Below are 14318 nucleotides of genomic sequence, written 5' to 3'. Positions count from 1 at the left end.
AATGGAGAAGAAAGCCAGCAACACTTACGCAAGGCATGCCACTCATCCTGGCGGATTGTCTTGGTGATGTTGTACGTGAGGTTCTTGGGAATGGTCGCTGAGGAGTAGTGGTACTTGATGTATGTGCACCGCTCAATTGCTCCTGGGAAGGGCAAAAATGCAGAAGAGAAAGTACTGTTAAATTAACGTGACATGTCCTCCCAGCTGTAGACCAGACTGGCTTGACAACCAAAAGCAAAGGCTAGGAGCAAAGCAATCCTTACCATCAGTCCACTGGGACAACCCATGCTGTCTTTGGCCCCTGACATGCACCAGCTACATGTAGGTTAAGTTCACATCCAGATTTATGATACACCAAAGGCCCTGCAGTAGCTGCCAGGGTGTCTGCTTTTACCGTCAGATATATATGTGGCAAATCACCTCAAATTTCTTTTCTCTGAACCATGAGCTAGTAGCAGGCATACCAGCACCTACTGCTGGGAAACTGTAAATTCATGTCTTAGCTTATCATGCAGTAACATGTCTTAGTGCCCATACTCCAGGAGATAGACAGAGCAAACATCTTTGATCTTTCCTTCAGTAATAAAAAATAGCACAGGAAAAGTAATATATAGATAGTGAACAATTTTCCTGACCCCCTTCCACCCCACAGACAAGAAGCAAGACAAGCAGAAAGATACATGACAGGCTATGGTATGTCTCTTGAAGGTACCCAGACACTTTCATAGCAGGTTCAGAAACAGAATTTATTGGCACCCCTGGATGATGAGCCTCAGATGGCAACACAAATGGCTGAAATGGACAAATCCACCCCCACCCCCCACCCCCCGTAGTCAGGATTTCATCTACGTTCCATGGGAAAAAGCACCCTGTGCTGCTTCTGTTTGTCTTCTGGTCATATTATTACATTCTCCTTTTACAGCCACTTTGCTTCCTCTACAGTATTCACACCTTCAGCCCCTGATCTCCTGGCATCTCTCTGCATAGAGGAATGGGTCTGCCATAGCCTGATGCTTTCCAAGAATTATAGCCTAGCCAAATTTCACATCTGATCAGAAACCTGTGGTAGTGCAACCATTCTCGCATTGACAAAAACCAGTGTCCCGGCTTCAGCTGGAATAAAGTTAATTTTCTTCCTCATAGCTGGTACAGTGCTGTGTTTTGGATTTAGGATGAAAATAATATTGATAACACACTGATGTTGTTGCTAAACAGTGTTTATACTAAGGTCAAGGACTTTTCAACTTCTCAAACTGTCCTGCCAGTGCGGAGGCTGGGAGTGCAGAAGAAGCTGGGAGGGGACACAGACCAGCCAAAGGGGTATCCCATACCATATGATGTCATGCCCAGTGTATTAACAGCAGGGATTTGGCTTTGGGGCACCACAACTCAGGGACTGGCTGAACATCAGACAGCAGATGGTGAGCAATTGTATTGTGTTTAACTTGTTTTGTATATTCTCTTATCTTCATTATTATTATTTTCCTTTCCTGTCCTATTAAACTGTCGTTATCCCAACCTGTGAGTTTCACTCACCCCACCTTGATTCTCTTCCCCACCCCACTGCGAGGGAATGAGCAAGTGGCTGTGTGGTGCTTAATTGCCAGCTGGGGTTAAACCATGACAAACAGTAAGGTTTCCTACATCCCTTTTGCCAGCATCCTCAACTAATGCTGGTTTTATTAGACCTTCTCTCCAAGTACTCGGATTCAGCGCTCATGAAAGTCACTGTTCCATTAACATCATGGTATTTTGGACCGGGCCTTTAATAACTAAATAGGTATCCTTGATGTGGTCGGCCACACTGTTTACTACTAGATATCACTGGTCAGAGAAGCAAATATGCTGGAAATGCTTTTATATATTAAAAATACATTAAGACAGGCAGTCAATAGAATAAATTAAATGAAACGAGTTATATAAATAAGAGTGCTATATACACCAAGAAGCAGGTAGAGAACACTTACTGTCAAGCCTGAACTCAAAAGGCAGAGCCATTAGCTTTATATCAACAGCTCCAAGGGGTTAAATATGCTGTTATGCCACTAGAAATACAGGTTTCTACCTCAGGTTGTAAAATATTACTTGGCATGAACTTAGATCATACACCATGAATTCACAGCATGATTAAGAAAACCCATGAAACTAAATTAGCTACATTGCAGTCTTCCAAAGTTAGTGCAATACAAACATTTGAGGTCCTCATTGTTTGCTCCTCTTAAGCATTCTTCACATTCTGCCTCTGACAGCAATTAGATTAGACAAAGCCAAATATTATAGGGGAAAAAGGCAAAATATTTACATATGTATCCGCCTGCCCTGACAGCGTGATGGGCTTCTGTGTGAGTCTGCACCATCTGGGCACCAAATGTACGCCCAGAATTAAAGTTTCAAACCAAGAACAGTATTTTAAAAAAAGACAGCTAGTGTGCAAAGAGGTTTAAAAAAGGCCCCTAATCACAACCTTGCCATCTTACAGGTTTTCCTATTCCCTTTTGTTCAGCTGCTTTCATGGATCAGAAGCATTGGCAAGAAAATGGGAAATGCTTATTTGTCAGAAAATAATCTTTGAGTTATCAGATACCTGCCCAGAGAAGAGATTTATATAGAACACCAGACAAGGACATGAGCCAAGATTTAAAATAAAAGCATACAGACGGAGAGAAGAAAAAAATCCTGTTCCTTTAGCTACAATTTCTACTATAATCAGCAGAAAGCACCTCCTTTAACACCAGAGACCAATTTCTAGTCAGGTCCATCAAACTTTTTATTCTTACTGTTAGCAGTAATGCAGTGAAATGTTCACTATCTTATCTCACCAAAGTTTAAAGGAGAGAGATTGTGGTCTGAATTCACCATATATATAATTTTGGGCTTATGCTTACATTCCTATGGCTTTAATGAGACTTAAGTACATGTTTAAAGACTGTCTAGAACTAGGAGTACAACTGCGGTGGCAATGGTTCAATGGTAGTTAAAGTACTGATGGATTCGAATGGTAAATTCCATTATGATCTCCTTTCCAGCCACACGATGTATTTCAACACTGTTCCCACCTCTAAATAACACGCTATTAGCAATAAACATCATGACTCCAACCCTGAGTTTGTGGGGATCGGAAAGTAAAGTGCTCTTCAGTGCACATGGTGAGATGTGTTCTTTTTTCTCCTACTTGTCTCTGAAATATCAGGGCTTGCCACTGGATGCACTCAACAGGGATGAACACAGTACAGAGAACTCACTTGCACCTAGGAATTGTCCCCATTACTTGTCTTACACAGGTAAACATACCCCCAGGTCAGACAGACAAGGATGCTGCTCCTGAAATTTCACCCTTCTCTGGAGCATTAAACATAGGTTCACTGCCAGAATGGGTAAAGCCAATTAATTTTTTGTTAGAGGGCTCCAAATACTTGAGTCTAATCCAAGTTACTGGGCTCCATAAAGGCATAAATGTGTGAAATACAATGGTCCATAATATACCAGAGATCAACTTGCATGAGCTAATGGGGCCTTTTGTCTTCAGGCTATTAAGCTCTCTTGTGAACACTGAGCTTAATACACTCAGGAGAATGTAGTTGAGTGTTTCAAAGCTGTCTTCTGTTAGCTTCCAGCACTTTGGTTACTTCAGAATCTAGAACAGCAGCAATGGCTAGAGAGAGCATGCAGCCATCTTCACCCACGCGGCCACTGCTGATAGGAGAGGCAGACACAATCTTACTGGGAATCTCAAGCTTTTCAGAGTCCAAACTGACAAGGTTTGCAATTGCTTGGCATTTAAACATGAGCCATTTATCTAAACCTGCTCTCACAGGTGCAGAAGAGTGACCCTGCTCAGTTAATCATCTGCATCAGGGCATATCTAGCCAGAGGTGAGAGCGCGCTTTTGAAACTTCATAAAATCATTTGCCTGGACCTGCCAATAACAAATTAGGAACAGGATGAGTTTACAGCAGTTACAATTTCATACTTCACGATGTTTCCCTACTTGTCCCACACAGGAGATAACTAAGTTCAAGACCCCCAAACATGCAGTTCTGGAGGCCCCTGGGAGAGCAGAGGCAGTGACTGCAGCAAGTATCAGAACTACCACTCTCCTGGAAAGTCCTCTCAGAAAAGCTGTAAGAAATCCTTACCTTCACATAAGTGAATAAGTTATGTTCACTCCAGTCTTTGGAGTAGGAGGGGAAGCAAGAGTATGTTTAAAAAAAAAAAAAAAAAAAAAAGGAACAAAAACCAAAGCACCTTCTCTTCCATATGCTCAATAGGGTAACTGCAAGTTATGTAGCATCTCCAGCCTTCAGCACTAATTTAAAGAGACCAAATGCAACTGCAGATGAGCTCTGCACTTTGCTCAAAGAGCTGGGAGCAGTATTTATAGAGCAAATGAGTGAACCTGTTTTTTCACTTATGCAGCTGCCATAGAAAGTGTCATAGCTGGCCAAAAGAAACATGAAACCACCACAAAGCTGCTCCACTGACAGATGCAGTATATTTCTTGTTCCTCTGATCAAAGGGAACTATTTGCTAAAAATCCTAAAGAAAAGTGGCTGACATCTTCAAATAGAGTGCTAGGAAAGGGATCAGCAGGAAGATGCAACTAGAAGCATGCAGAGCAGAACTCTGCCATACCACCCTCACATAAGCACAGATGCTCAGAGGGGATTCGGCAGCTGGTTGGCAACCCGCTGCTCCAGCAAAGTTCAGATGGCAAGTAAAATTGAGATAAGGAAACTAGAGATAGCTCCATCCAGAACAATTAAGTATTCACAGCATCAAACATGTCACACTTCTTACTGAGCCACTTCCCTGCTCAGCTCCCCTCATATACCCATTGAGCATTGCTCTGTACTATCACTTTATCATTATATAATATTTCCTTTTCTTTCCATTGCAAGCAAAAGGCTTCAGCTATGCTATAGGAGGAATACCACCTGAAAACATTGTGTGGTTCTTTTCCAGTCAATTTTCAAAACTATCCCAATATCCTGATGTTATTTCAGCTGCTAGTGAAACTCAGCTCCCACTGCATTACTGGGGCTGTAAATACTACCCAGGTAGCCACCCCAAACTGTCTGGTAATTCAGGGGTGACTGAGCCAAACAGGGTTGAGATCAATGAAAGGGAAGGTCGTACCACTGGTACCTATACTGTATTTGTCTGGTGTGTAAACAGGCAACATTTTTCAGATGTTTTGGGCCAGTGTCTTTCTTTATCACCAAGCCTCACCCCTCCCCCCCAATACAATAATATTCCAACATTTTCAGACTGCTCCAAGAAGCAGTCTTTATCCGTGGTTAATTTAAGAAATAGAATGAAAATTCAAATTGCCACCAGGGTATTGGTCACATCAGTCCTACAGTTTGGATCTCAGTAGTGCCCTGAGGCATTTGCCCTGTGAGGTCAGCTTGACTTTTGCAAAGGTGGTTGTCAGGTTTCAGGAATGTACAGTTATTGTGATCATATAGTTTAGTCTTCTGCATAATACAAACAAACTCATCTGAGAGCTGGCAACAGAAAGTAGTCCTTCAGATGGTCCTTCATGAAACTGGTAGTCTCTGAGAGCAGTTCAATGTCAGTAATGTCACTTCAGATTCAGACCAAGATGGCACACGGAAGAGTTACTTGCACAGGTTATCTGACTATATTCCCCTCCTGCCAACAAGGGCTACAAGACTCCACTTTCCTGCCCCCAACCCTGCAACTTTCAGGGCTGCAGACTATAGAACCATCCTTAAGGTACAGATTAGCCCAACACTTGTGAACAAGTTACCTCTGGTAACTTGAGGACTCACAGCTACACATAAGAATTTCTCTAAGACTCTTTGCAGCCATCCTTGAGTAAGAGAAAGCAGGAATCTCAGACAGACACAGAGCCAGCACTGCTCTGGATGAACTATGGCACAGTCATTCCAGACTTCTTAACAAGCTAGCACTAACATGACAGTCACCTTACTTTCTGTAACATGCAGAGATCTGAAAACAGGTGGTAACCATTCTTCTCTTGTAGTATGCATGTTGATTTCTAAGAAGGATCCAGCTGCACAGCCAGTATTTGTTTTATTACATTTCCTGCCAAGGCTTTTGATATGAGGAGCTTCCCTGAAAAGACTGACGTAGATGTTCCGAGCCTTTGCTACCTCCAGGCAGATTTTCCTCCTTCTGTGCTGTAGATACCTCTGGATGAACTATTCGTAGCAAGCAATTTATTCCAGAGAATTCACTCTTTGTGCTAACTCTAATTTTTACAAACCTGTTGGAGAATTACTACACAAACATTTCCCAGTAAAAGGAATCTTAGCCTCTGGCTTGCAAACTGCACTCACTACATATATTTACTATTCATGATGAGAAACTGCCTTCTGTATGAGACATCACCTTAATCCCATGGTTTGGTTACTGTTCCCTCACTGGGTGACTATATAGCAGAGAAAAGATGTAGATTGGTCATTTAACTTCTAATTGTTTCACATTATCTTCAGAAACTCTGTAGAGCAGAGAAAGTTTATAGTTTTTCCTTTGCATAACATTTCAGTAAGGTTTCCACGGGCTATAATCATAGTTAGGGCTAGTAACAGGTTACACAAAGCAATTGCACCTGGCATACATATAATCTGTCAGTGTCTTTAAAGTCTTGTCTCCCTCGCAAAAGTTCATTGTCACATTGTGCTAGCATTTTATGCAGCCTCGAAAGCAGCCCTGGCCATTCAGTTTGGTACAATTTAAGAATTATGGCCCTCAGCTGTATGTGCTGCTCTCAGTCTCTTAAATAATTTCATATGTATCATATGAACTCATCTAGAGGTACCTTGATATAGGCAAGGTGGTTGTTGCAGTTGCAAGATGCATTAACTGGTCAAACTAAACCCTGGAGGAAGGTAAGAGGGCAAATTAGGTCTACCTTGGCCAGTTGCTACGACAGAATTGCAATCAGATATGCTGACTAGTTAGTGAACTCATGATGAGTAACTATCTTTGTTAAGATGGCAGAAACTTCAGTATAAAGTATTGCAACACACTTAATAGGATTATTTCATTAGTTCTGGAGTAATACCAACCATTAAAGTATTGTTACATATTTGTGCCCATCTATAAATATAGTAATCACAAAAATGCAGGAACATTATTCTTCTGCATTAATTGTACAATTATTTATGTTAGAAGGGTCCTCTACATGTCAACCAGCCCAATCCCCCCCCCCCTCCCCCCCAGGAGGAACAACTTCAATATTAAAATCAAATCATAGTTCACATGGCTCGGGATTTGTCCAGTCAAGTTTTAAATACCTCCAAGAATGGAGGTGCAAAACCTCTTTGAGCACCTGTTCCAACATCTGACCACCTTAATTATGAAATTGCCCCCCCCTAATATCTAATCAGAATTTCCCTTGGTGCCACATAAATATCTTGCATACTAGAATACCTAAGGGTAAAGGTCTAAAAATCTAGGAAGGATATGCAAATAGCACCACCTTAATCAACATATATGATGAATATTCATTAACGTCTATGCATAAATAGAAACCAATGTTCTAATTAATGGAACTCAAGATAGATTTTCAGCCACAGCATGGGCCAAATTTTTAGAACAAGAGATTGTATTTGGTTTTGGCTGTCTAGCATCATCCTGAATTGAAGTTTGGCTTGGTCTGCCAGTAAAACTTGTTGCTACTTGTCCTAGGTAAAGAGAAAGCTTCTGGTACTGCTTGTTGCTTGCTGTCATCTGCAGGGAAATTGGGCTGATGCCTCCCTTCAGCTGACAGGTTGGGATTTGCGTCTTTTGTGTTTAAGACAAAACTGCTAGTCCCTAACTGCTACCTCTACAAGTGGGTAGAGGTGCACTATCAGCTTCTACTCACACTTACAGGTTTATGTATAAATCAGAGTGAGGGATGTAATACAGTCCCCTTCGTCATCTGCAGGCCCACCCAAGGTCATATATCGGGAGATACAGTGAATGTGCAGGAGTACACATTTGAAAGTGACCCGATCACCTCTAGTTACCATGCTTTGGTTCATAACACAATGTGCTGTAAGACCACAATAACTAGATTCTTCACAAATAAAGCTAAATTGAAAGATGAGCTAATGGGAATTCAGCTAATGGTACAAGAGCAGAGCCAGTCTGAAGTAACACCCTTCCCTGAAAACACAAAACAAACAGTAGGCCCTAAGCACCAATTGTTTCTTACAAATCCACCTTCATTGTACCATGCTGTTTACAAATGTGCATCTAACCGGTGCTGCATGCTGTGTCTCTGCAGTTAGAATCATCCTAGCAAGGGCTGCCAAAGGAAATTCAGCCCTGAGTGACCACAACTCTAGGAAAGCTGCCCAGAAGGATGCCTTATCACCTAGATGGTTAATCTCCAAGACTGGAGAAACATATGGAGCAGCCACCATAATTACCATACGAACAGTATCACAGCGAGAAGCACAGGTCTGCAGACAAGTTCTGCAGAGCTGCAGACATTAGTGATACACTCACAACAGCCACACTCACAAATAGTACAGGACAGGGAACACTGACACAACCAGGAAAAACCAAACAAAACAGAATTCAGATCAACTGAAAAGTTTTGTACAGCCACAAAACTGTATTAATCTGTAACTTATTTTGACAACTTTAAAGAATAATTTGAAAAAATTTTGAGAATTCTAAAACACCGACATTTTTCTTAATTTCATGGTGTTTTTTTCCAGCTGAAACCATCAGTCATATTAGATCGAGTTTCACAAGTGGTTCTGCTCCCTTGCAAGCTCTTTGCTTCAGATCCAATTTTCTGCATGGGAATAAATAATAATTTGCTAACTGTACTTATTAGAAATGTACTTACAGACACACTAGGTACATATTTTTTCCCTGTTGGATGAAATGCAGAAAGCCTGCTAGGCTGTCAGAGGCAAAGGGATATTCCAATAGCCAGAACACTACAAGATCACCTAAACTTGCTTTTTACACGTAGACGTCTTTACTGACCACCAGAAAACGTAATGAACGCAGAACTTCAGCAAAATATACTCAGAAGGTAACAGCATCCTCTGTTTTACCCGAAGGAAAAGCTTGCTTGTATTCACCAAGTTGGCAGCCACTGAAAGGATGAGACATTCATAAGATAAATATTACTTTGTCCCTGAAATGGCACATACCCAGCAGATACATTAACAAAATGTACAGTTTAAAGATTTTCATTAGGAAAGTGAAGAAAGGGGTTTTCAGTGTGACAAGCAGAACCTTCCTGGTCTTTTTTTTCCCTCCCATTTTTCTTTTACAGTTTATCTCACTTATTTCCAAATCAAGACTCTTGCAGAGCCTCTAGCTTAGTAAAACTTGTTAGACAGTGCTCAGCTGGTAAAGAAGCCTTGCAAAAACCCAGTGAAAACATAGCATGGGGGATAGTTAAAGGGATCCAACATACTTTACTATACTGCACTATTCATACATAAATGGGCTGATAGATGACAGTATGCCATTCCCGTTCTTCCCAGGACACCTGGGATGAAAACCTGCCAGCTCACTTTCAATAGCAGTCTATTAGATCTCTAGAGATACAGAAAAAATGAGATACAAAGTACACATGAAATGGAAGCTATGCATGAAGCTTACGGATCTCCAGACACACAGCTTTGTCATGTGTGGGCTGTATGGTGACCAGATTCCACACAGGGACTTCAAATATTTCAAACTGAAACACCTACATTTCAATTTCAACTTCTGTTTCCACATCGAAATATCTAAATTTCCTTTTCAACCACCGTGTGAGTACAGATAGAGGTGCAGACATGTGTGCACGCACTGAGCAGACAGCAACATTTTCAGAGTAGAGGAAAAAAAAAGTGCCTGAACAGCTTCTGCCCGGCCTGTTCCCCACATGCTCTCTGGATATCCCAGCAAATAGCAGCTTGCTTAAAGCAACCAGCTGGCAGAAGATAAATATTCCACCCATGATAAGAAAAGAATCCAAGTACAACACCAAAAGCTGAATTTGCATTGGAAATTGATGAGCTCACACTTTCTCTCCAGGGACCAAGGAAAGGGGGCTGGCAGGGAAGCTGGAGCAAGAGGATGGTTATGAAACACTTTTTTACTTCAGCTATTAATAACAGTCTCCAAGCCACAGGGCACTTGAGAGGAGGAAGGCATCTCCTTGCTTCTATTAATCTTTTTGTCCACCAATTTGCATTGGGCTGGCCACAGGGGAGAGGGAAGCAGAGCACAGATGAAAAGTTAAGGAGGTTAAAAGGGCTGAAAAATATCTGCTCCTACTTGTTTGGAGGCAGAAATTAAATGATCAATAAAAAGTCACTGAGACAGCAATTACCAGTAAAAACTCACCGATGACCCAATAGTTCATGGAACAAAGCATTATCTCAGCACTGCTGTCAAGCCAAAGAAAAAGCACAGCAAAGGCTATGCCATGGACAGGTTTCTTTTATATGAATGTACAACTTCCGATTCTTATAGTAAGATACTCCCATAAAGCTCGGTATTTATTGAATGAGCTTTGAAATCTATTTCAAAGAGATGTCTATGAAGCAGGGTCCCAGGTTGCCAAGAATAAAATAAGGATGGGTCCAACAATATCATTAATTCTGCTGAGGATCTGTGGTCATGCACAGTGAAGCCCAAGGATGCCTATCTCTGTAGCTTGGAGATATCTTATATGCTGATTTACAATATAAATGTGGCTTTTTACCACATTTACTTCTCTTCTTAAAGTGAGAGGAACATACACCCTTCTCTGTGTCTCCATACTGTTAGTTTACAGCTAGCTCCACAAATTGCTGAGCTGGAGAAAGCACTTAGCTTTCTTGTAGCACTTCAACCTCGTGTTTAAACAGCAGAAATCACAACATGACAGAGAATCATTCAGATGCTTTGCATCTCACATTAAGGAACTGAAACTGAGACCTAACACAGACTAATCTCCCAGAAGGTCCCACTTATAGTCTCAGCCTCATCCAGCACCTACAGCAGCCTCTTAAGTACATCACTTAAATGAAAGGACTTATGTGGACTATGCAACTTATCTACATGACACTATTTTCATGCAAGTTTTGTTCCTTGACTGAGCTTGCCGGGGGGAAGAGTTTCACAACTAGTACATATTGTGGTTAAGAAAAAGAGGAGAGAAGGATAAAGTTCTTGGCAGGAGTCATATGTTAGGGGATCATAGGAATCAAACTAAGGAAACTCATTTTTAGAATAACAACTATATTTTTTTTCCCCCCTATCTTAAGGACTGGCACACAGTCAAAAAGCATTTTGCTTATATACTGAAGTTAAGATGTGGTTCCTAACTCTCATGGTTACGTGCAAGAGGTGAACTGGCTCATCTTCATCCCTTAGATTTGGGAAAGCACAACACCATTAGCATGGATCACATTTTAAACAAAAAGTAACGATGAAAAACCACAGGATTTGAAAGTTTTTGCAGTTCCAAAACCACTACCAGCAGGCAACTAGCCTATCAAAGAAATAAGTGAGGAAGGGATTCAGCATCAGATTTTGATCAAGGCTGGCTTTTTTCCCCCCCATGAGAAGACTACAGAACAGATAGACCAGAAAAGGTGCACACTGCTATGCTCATCAACCATTCTCTCAATTTACTGTGAACTGAGCTAGTAACCTCCTTTTCTGACAAGACAGACTATCTCCATCCATCAAGAAGTCTATTGAGACTTTAAAACTATGCAAACAGAAGACTTTAGACATATTGTCTCTTTGGTGGAAAGATTCCTTTTTTAATACATCCTTATCTTCTGGATTCCCTAAGATTTACTATACTTTTTTTTAATGTTGTCCCCATTCTAGTTATTTCAAATAACTGTTATGGTAGTATGGTTACAAGGCAGGCATTTTCACAACATTACTTCATACACAAAAAAAATATTTCCCAAAGGTATACCGCAGTTATTAAATGTATGTGCAGTGTAAAGCTAACAGACAAGATCAATCCTAAGTGATCAGAGTTTCCCCTCCAAATTCATAATTTCTCTTGCCCCATAAACTCTACCAGCTGAATATCTACTCAGATGATGCAGCCTGATGGATAAAAAGCTACTGAAACTACCTTGAAATAAACCTTAGAACTCTTTACTGACAAGTAGAGACAGGATGTATAATGGCTCTCCAAAGTAAGGAGTAGTTTCATGTTTGACCACGCTCTTTCCCTGTAAAGTCATTCCCAGGATTATCCTTGTTCAAATTATTCATTAACTGGTGAGTCGCCATCACTAAATTACAAGGATGCTCCATCTTCCTTTGTAAAGGAGTATGCATTCAGAGGGACAAAAGATTTCACAGCTGACTGACCTTTCCTTGCAAGGCCGTTTGCTGTGCTATTGTAACTGGACTTACTATCATACATGAGGGTTTGAATCAAATAAAGGTCTAAAGAAATTAAATGTTGTGTAAGTATTTAAAAAGTAGTCCTTGAATAGTCAAACAAACTGAAAGACACAAGTAGAGGGAAAGGGAGAAGAAGATAAAGATGATGGTAATAAGATCAGACAACTGTACTGTGAAATCTGAGACGAGCTAAAGCACAATTTGGTCGTTCTAAAAACCTATGAACCACAGATATTGTTAATCTCTCTGCAGCTGTCCAAAATAAGTGGTTTCTCCCTTACAGAAGGAAATGATTCTTGGAGAAGTATTTGAATTAGGAAAGGTTGGTGGATGTGATCAAAAATATTTTTCCAATTGGCTGGACTGTGGCCTCACTTATCCAGTGATGAGTTTTGCAACACCATCATATAACCCATGTGTCCAGAAGGCTTAGACATTGAGTGCCTCTCTACAAATGCTATAATTATTCATTTTTGGTGCTAACATGAAGTTCTGGCTGCACTCAAAGGTACTTAAGTCAACAACTTAGGGCTAGAATCTCAACATCACTGCACACAGTCTGCATCAAATGAGAAAGAAATGTTTAAGAGTGGCTGAAAATACTGAAAGGATAAATACCCTTGTATGGAGGTAGAGGGGGGCAGACACTGAGAATGGACCAACTTACCTCCAGCCCCAACTTTCCCTTTGCTTACTCCCAATACAAAGCTGGGAGGACTAGGTTTTGCCAATATATTGCTGCCAGCTATGGGAATGTTAGAAGTGGGAATACCTATTCCCAGCATGGTCTTCAACTAGGAATTAAGTTACTCTAGCCAGATCCCAAAGGCATCTAGTCTCCAAGCACATTAGCTAAGATTCACGGCATTTCTTTTAAGACATCTGTAAGACATGCCATTTAATACAGAAATTTTAAAATGGCAAAAGCCAGCCCTGCTTATGTAATAAGGCAGCAAAACAGAGTAGAGAAAGCCCAAGTAGCACTAACAGCACATACTGCTTTTTTTTTAAATGCCAAAGAAAGTTACAAGTTGTTGTAAAACCACGTGACCCTAGCTTAGATCCAGAGCTGGTGTACATTTAAATGTAGAAAGACTATTGTGGGATGAGAATTTCTCTCCAATAGACTACTACTGTCTGCTGCTGGGTCAGTGCAGACTGAGGAGCAGACTGGGCTTTTGCTGCTGGGGTTGGGTTTGGGGGTTTTTGCATGGAGAGGTATATGTTGCTTTGCTTTCGGAGGCTGTTGTGGCATGATGTTCCCCTGTTTATAACATCCTCTTGTCATTTGGTCAATGTAATCTACCACTATTTGCATCATCCTGTCTGAAATGACAAATCAAATTATTACGTCACAATATGAAAGTCTCCCACTCTCCTTACAATATTAGAGGTTCTGGCCAGGGCAGTCTGGACTAAATATTTCTGCTGCCTGTCAAGAAGGATTGATAGCTTGACACATGTGATTCAAAATACAGAGCACCATTAGTTAATATAACTCTATTGATGGCAGCAAGAAATATTATCTAAAAGGTAAGCATTGCACCTCTGAAGACATCTGTCATTATCCATCTTGTCCCACACCCCTATTCCTGAAAGATCAGCAGAATCCCACCGGTGCTTATAGTCATAAATGTTATTCAGCCCTTTACAAGTCAAGAACCTGCTTTACGATCCTCATTCTGCTGTGAGGATTCAACCTATCCCCAAAGACCTATCAACATATGTGGGATCAGCAAAGAAAGCACTTCCTAGCACCACTTGCAAGGTACAGAACAGCCCTTTAACTCCACACTGGAATTTCACCAGTTTTGAACATTGCCTCACGTTTGGAGAGAAGGGGTTACGGAAACTGGCATTTATTTAGACACTGTCCGCTCAGAATTTATTTTCTTTTACTCTTTACTCTTAGTCTGAGCTGCAATAAATGCCTGTGTCTCAGTAGCATCTGATAACACCCAATGGAA

At 40.9% G+C, this 14318-nt stretch overlaps 1 protein-coding gene across 1 annotated transcript in view; it reads right to left on the bottom strand.

The window, feature by feature from the left end:
• The window catches only part of TMEM178B (transmembrane protein 178B), a 222652-nt gene that overhangs the window by 159444 nt on the left and 48890 nt on the right, over positions 1–14318 (bottom strand). Inside the window, exon 2 of the mRNA XM_074901272.1 lies at positions 29–142. Within this exon, the coding sequence (XP_074757373.1) occupies positions 29–142 (114 nt within the window). The remainder of the gene's footprint in view (positions 1–28; positions 143–14318) is intronic.

Source organism: Athene noctua, chromosome 3 (assembly GCF_965140245.1).
Source record: "Athene noctua chromosome 3, bAthNoc1.hap1.1, whole genome shotgun sequence".
In the NCBI taxonomy this organism is placed as follows: domain Eukaryota; kingdom Metazoa; phylum Chordata; class Aves; order Strigiformes; family Strigidae; genus Athene; species Athene noctua.
This window is presented reverse-complemented; position numbering and strand designations above follow the sequence as displayed.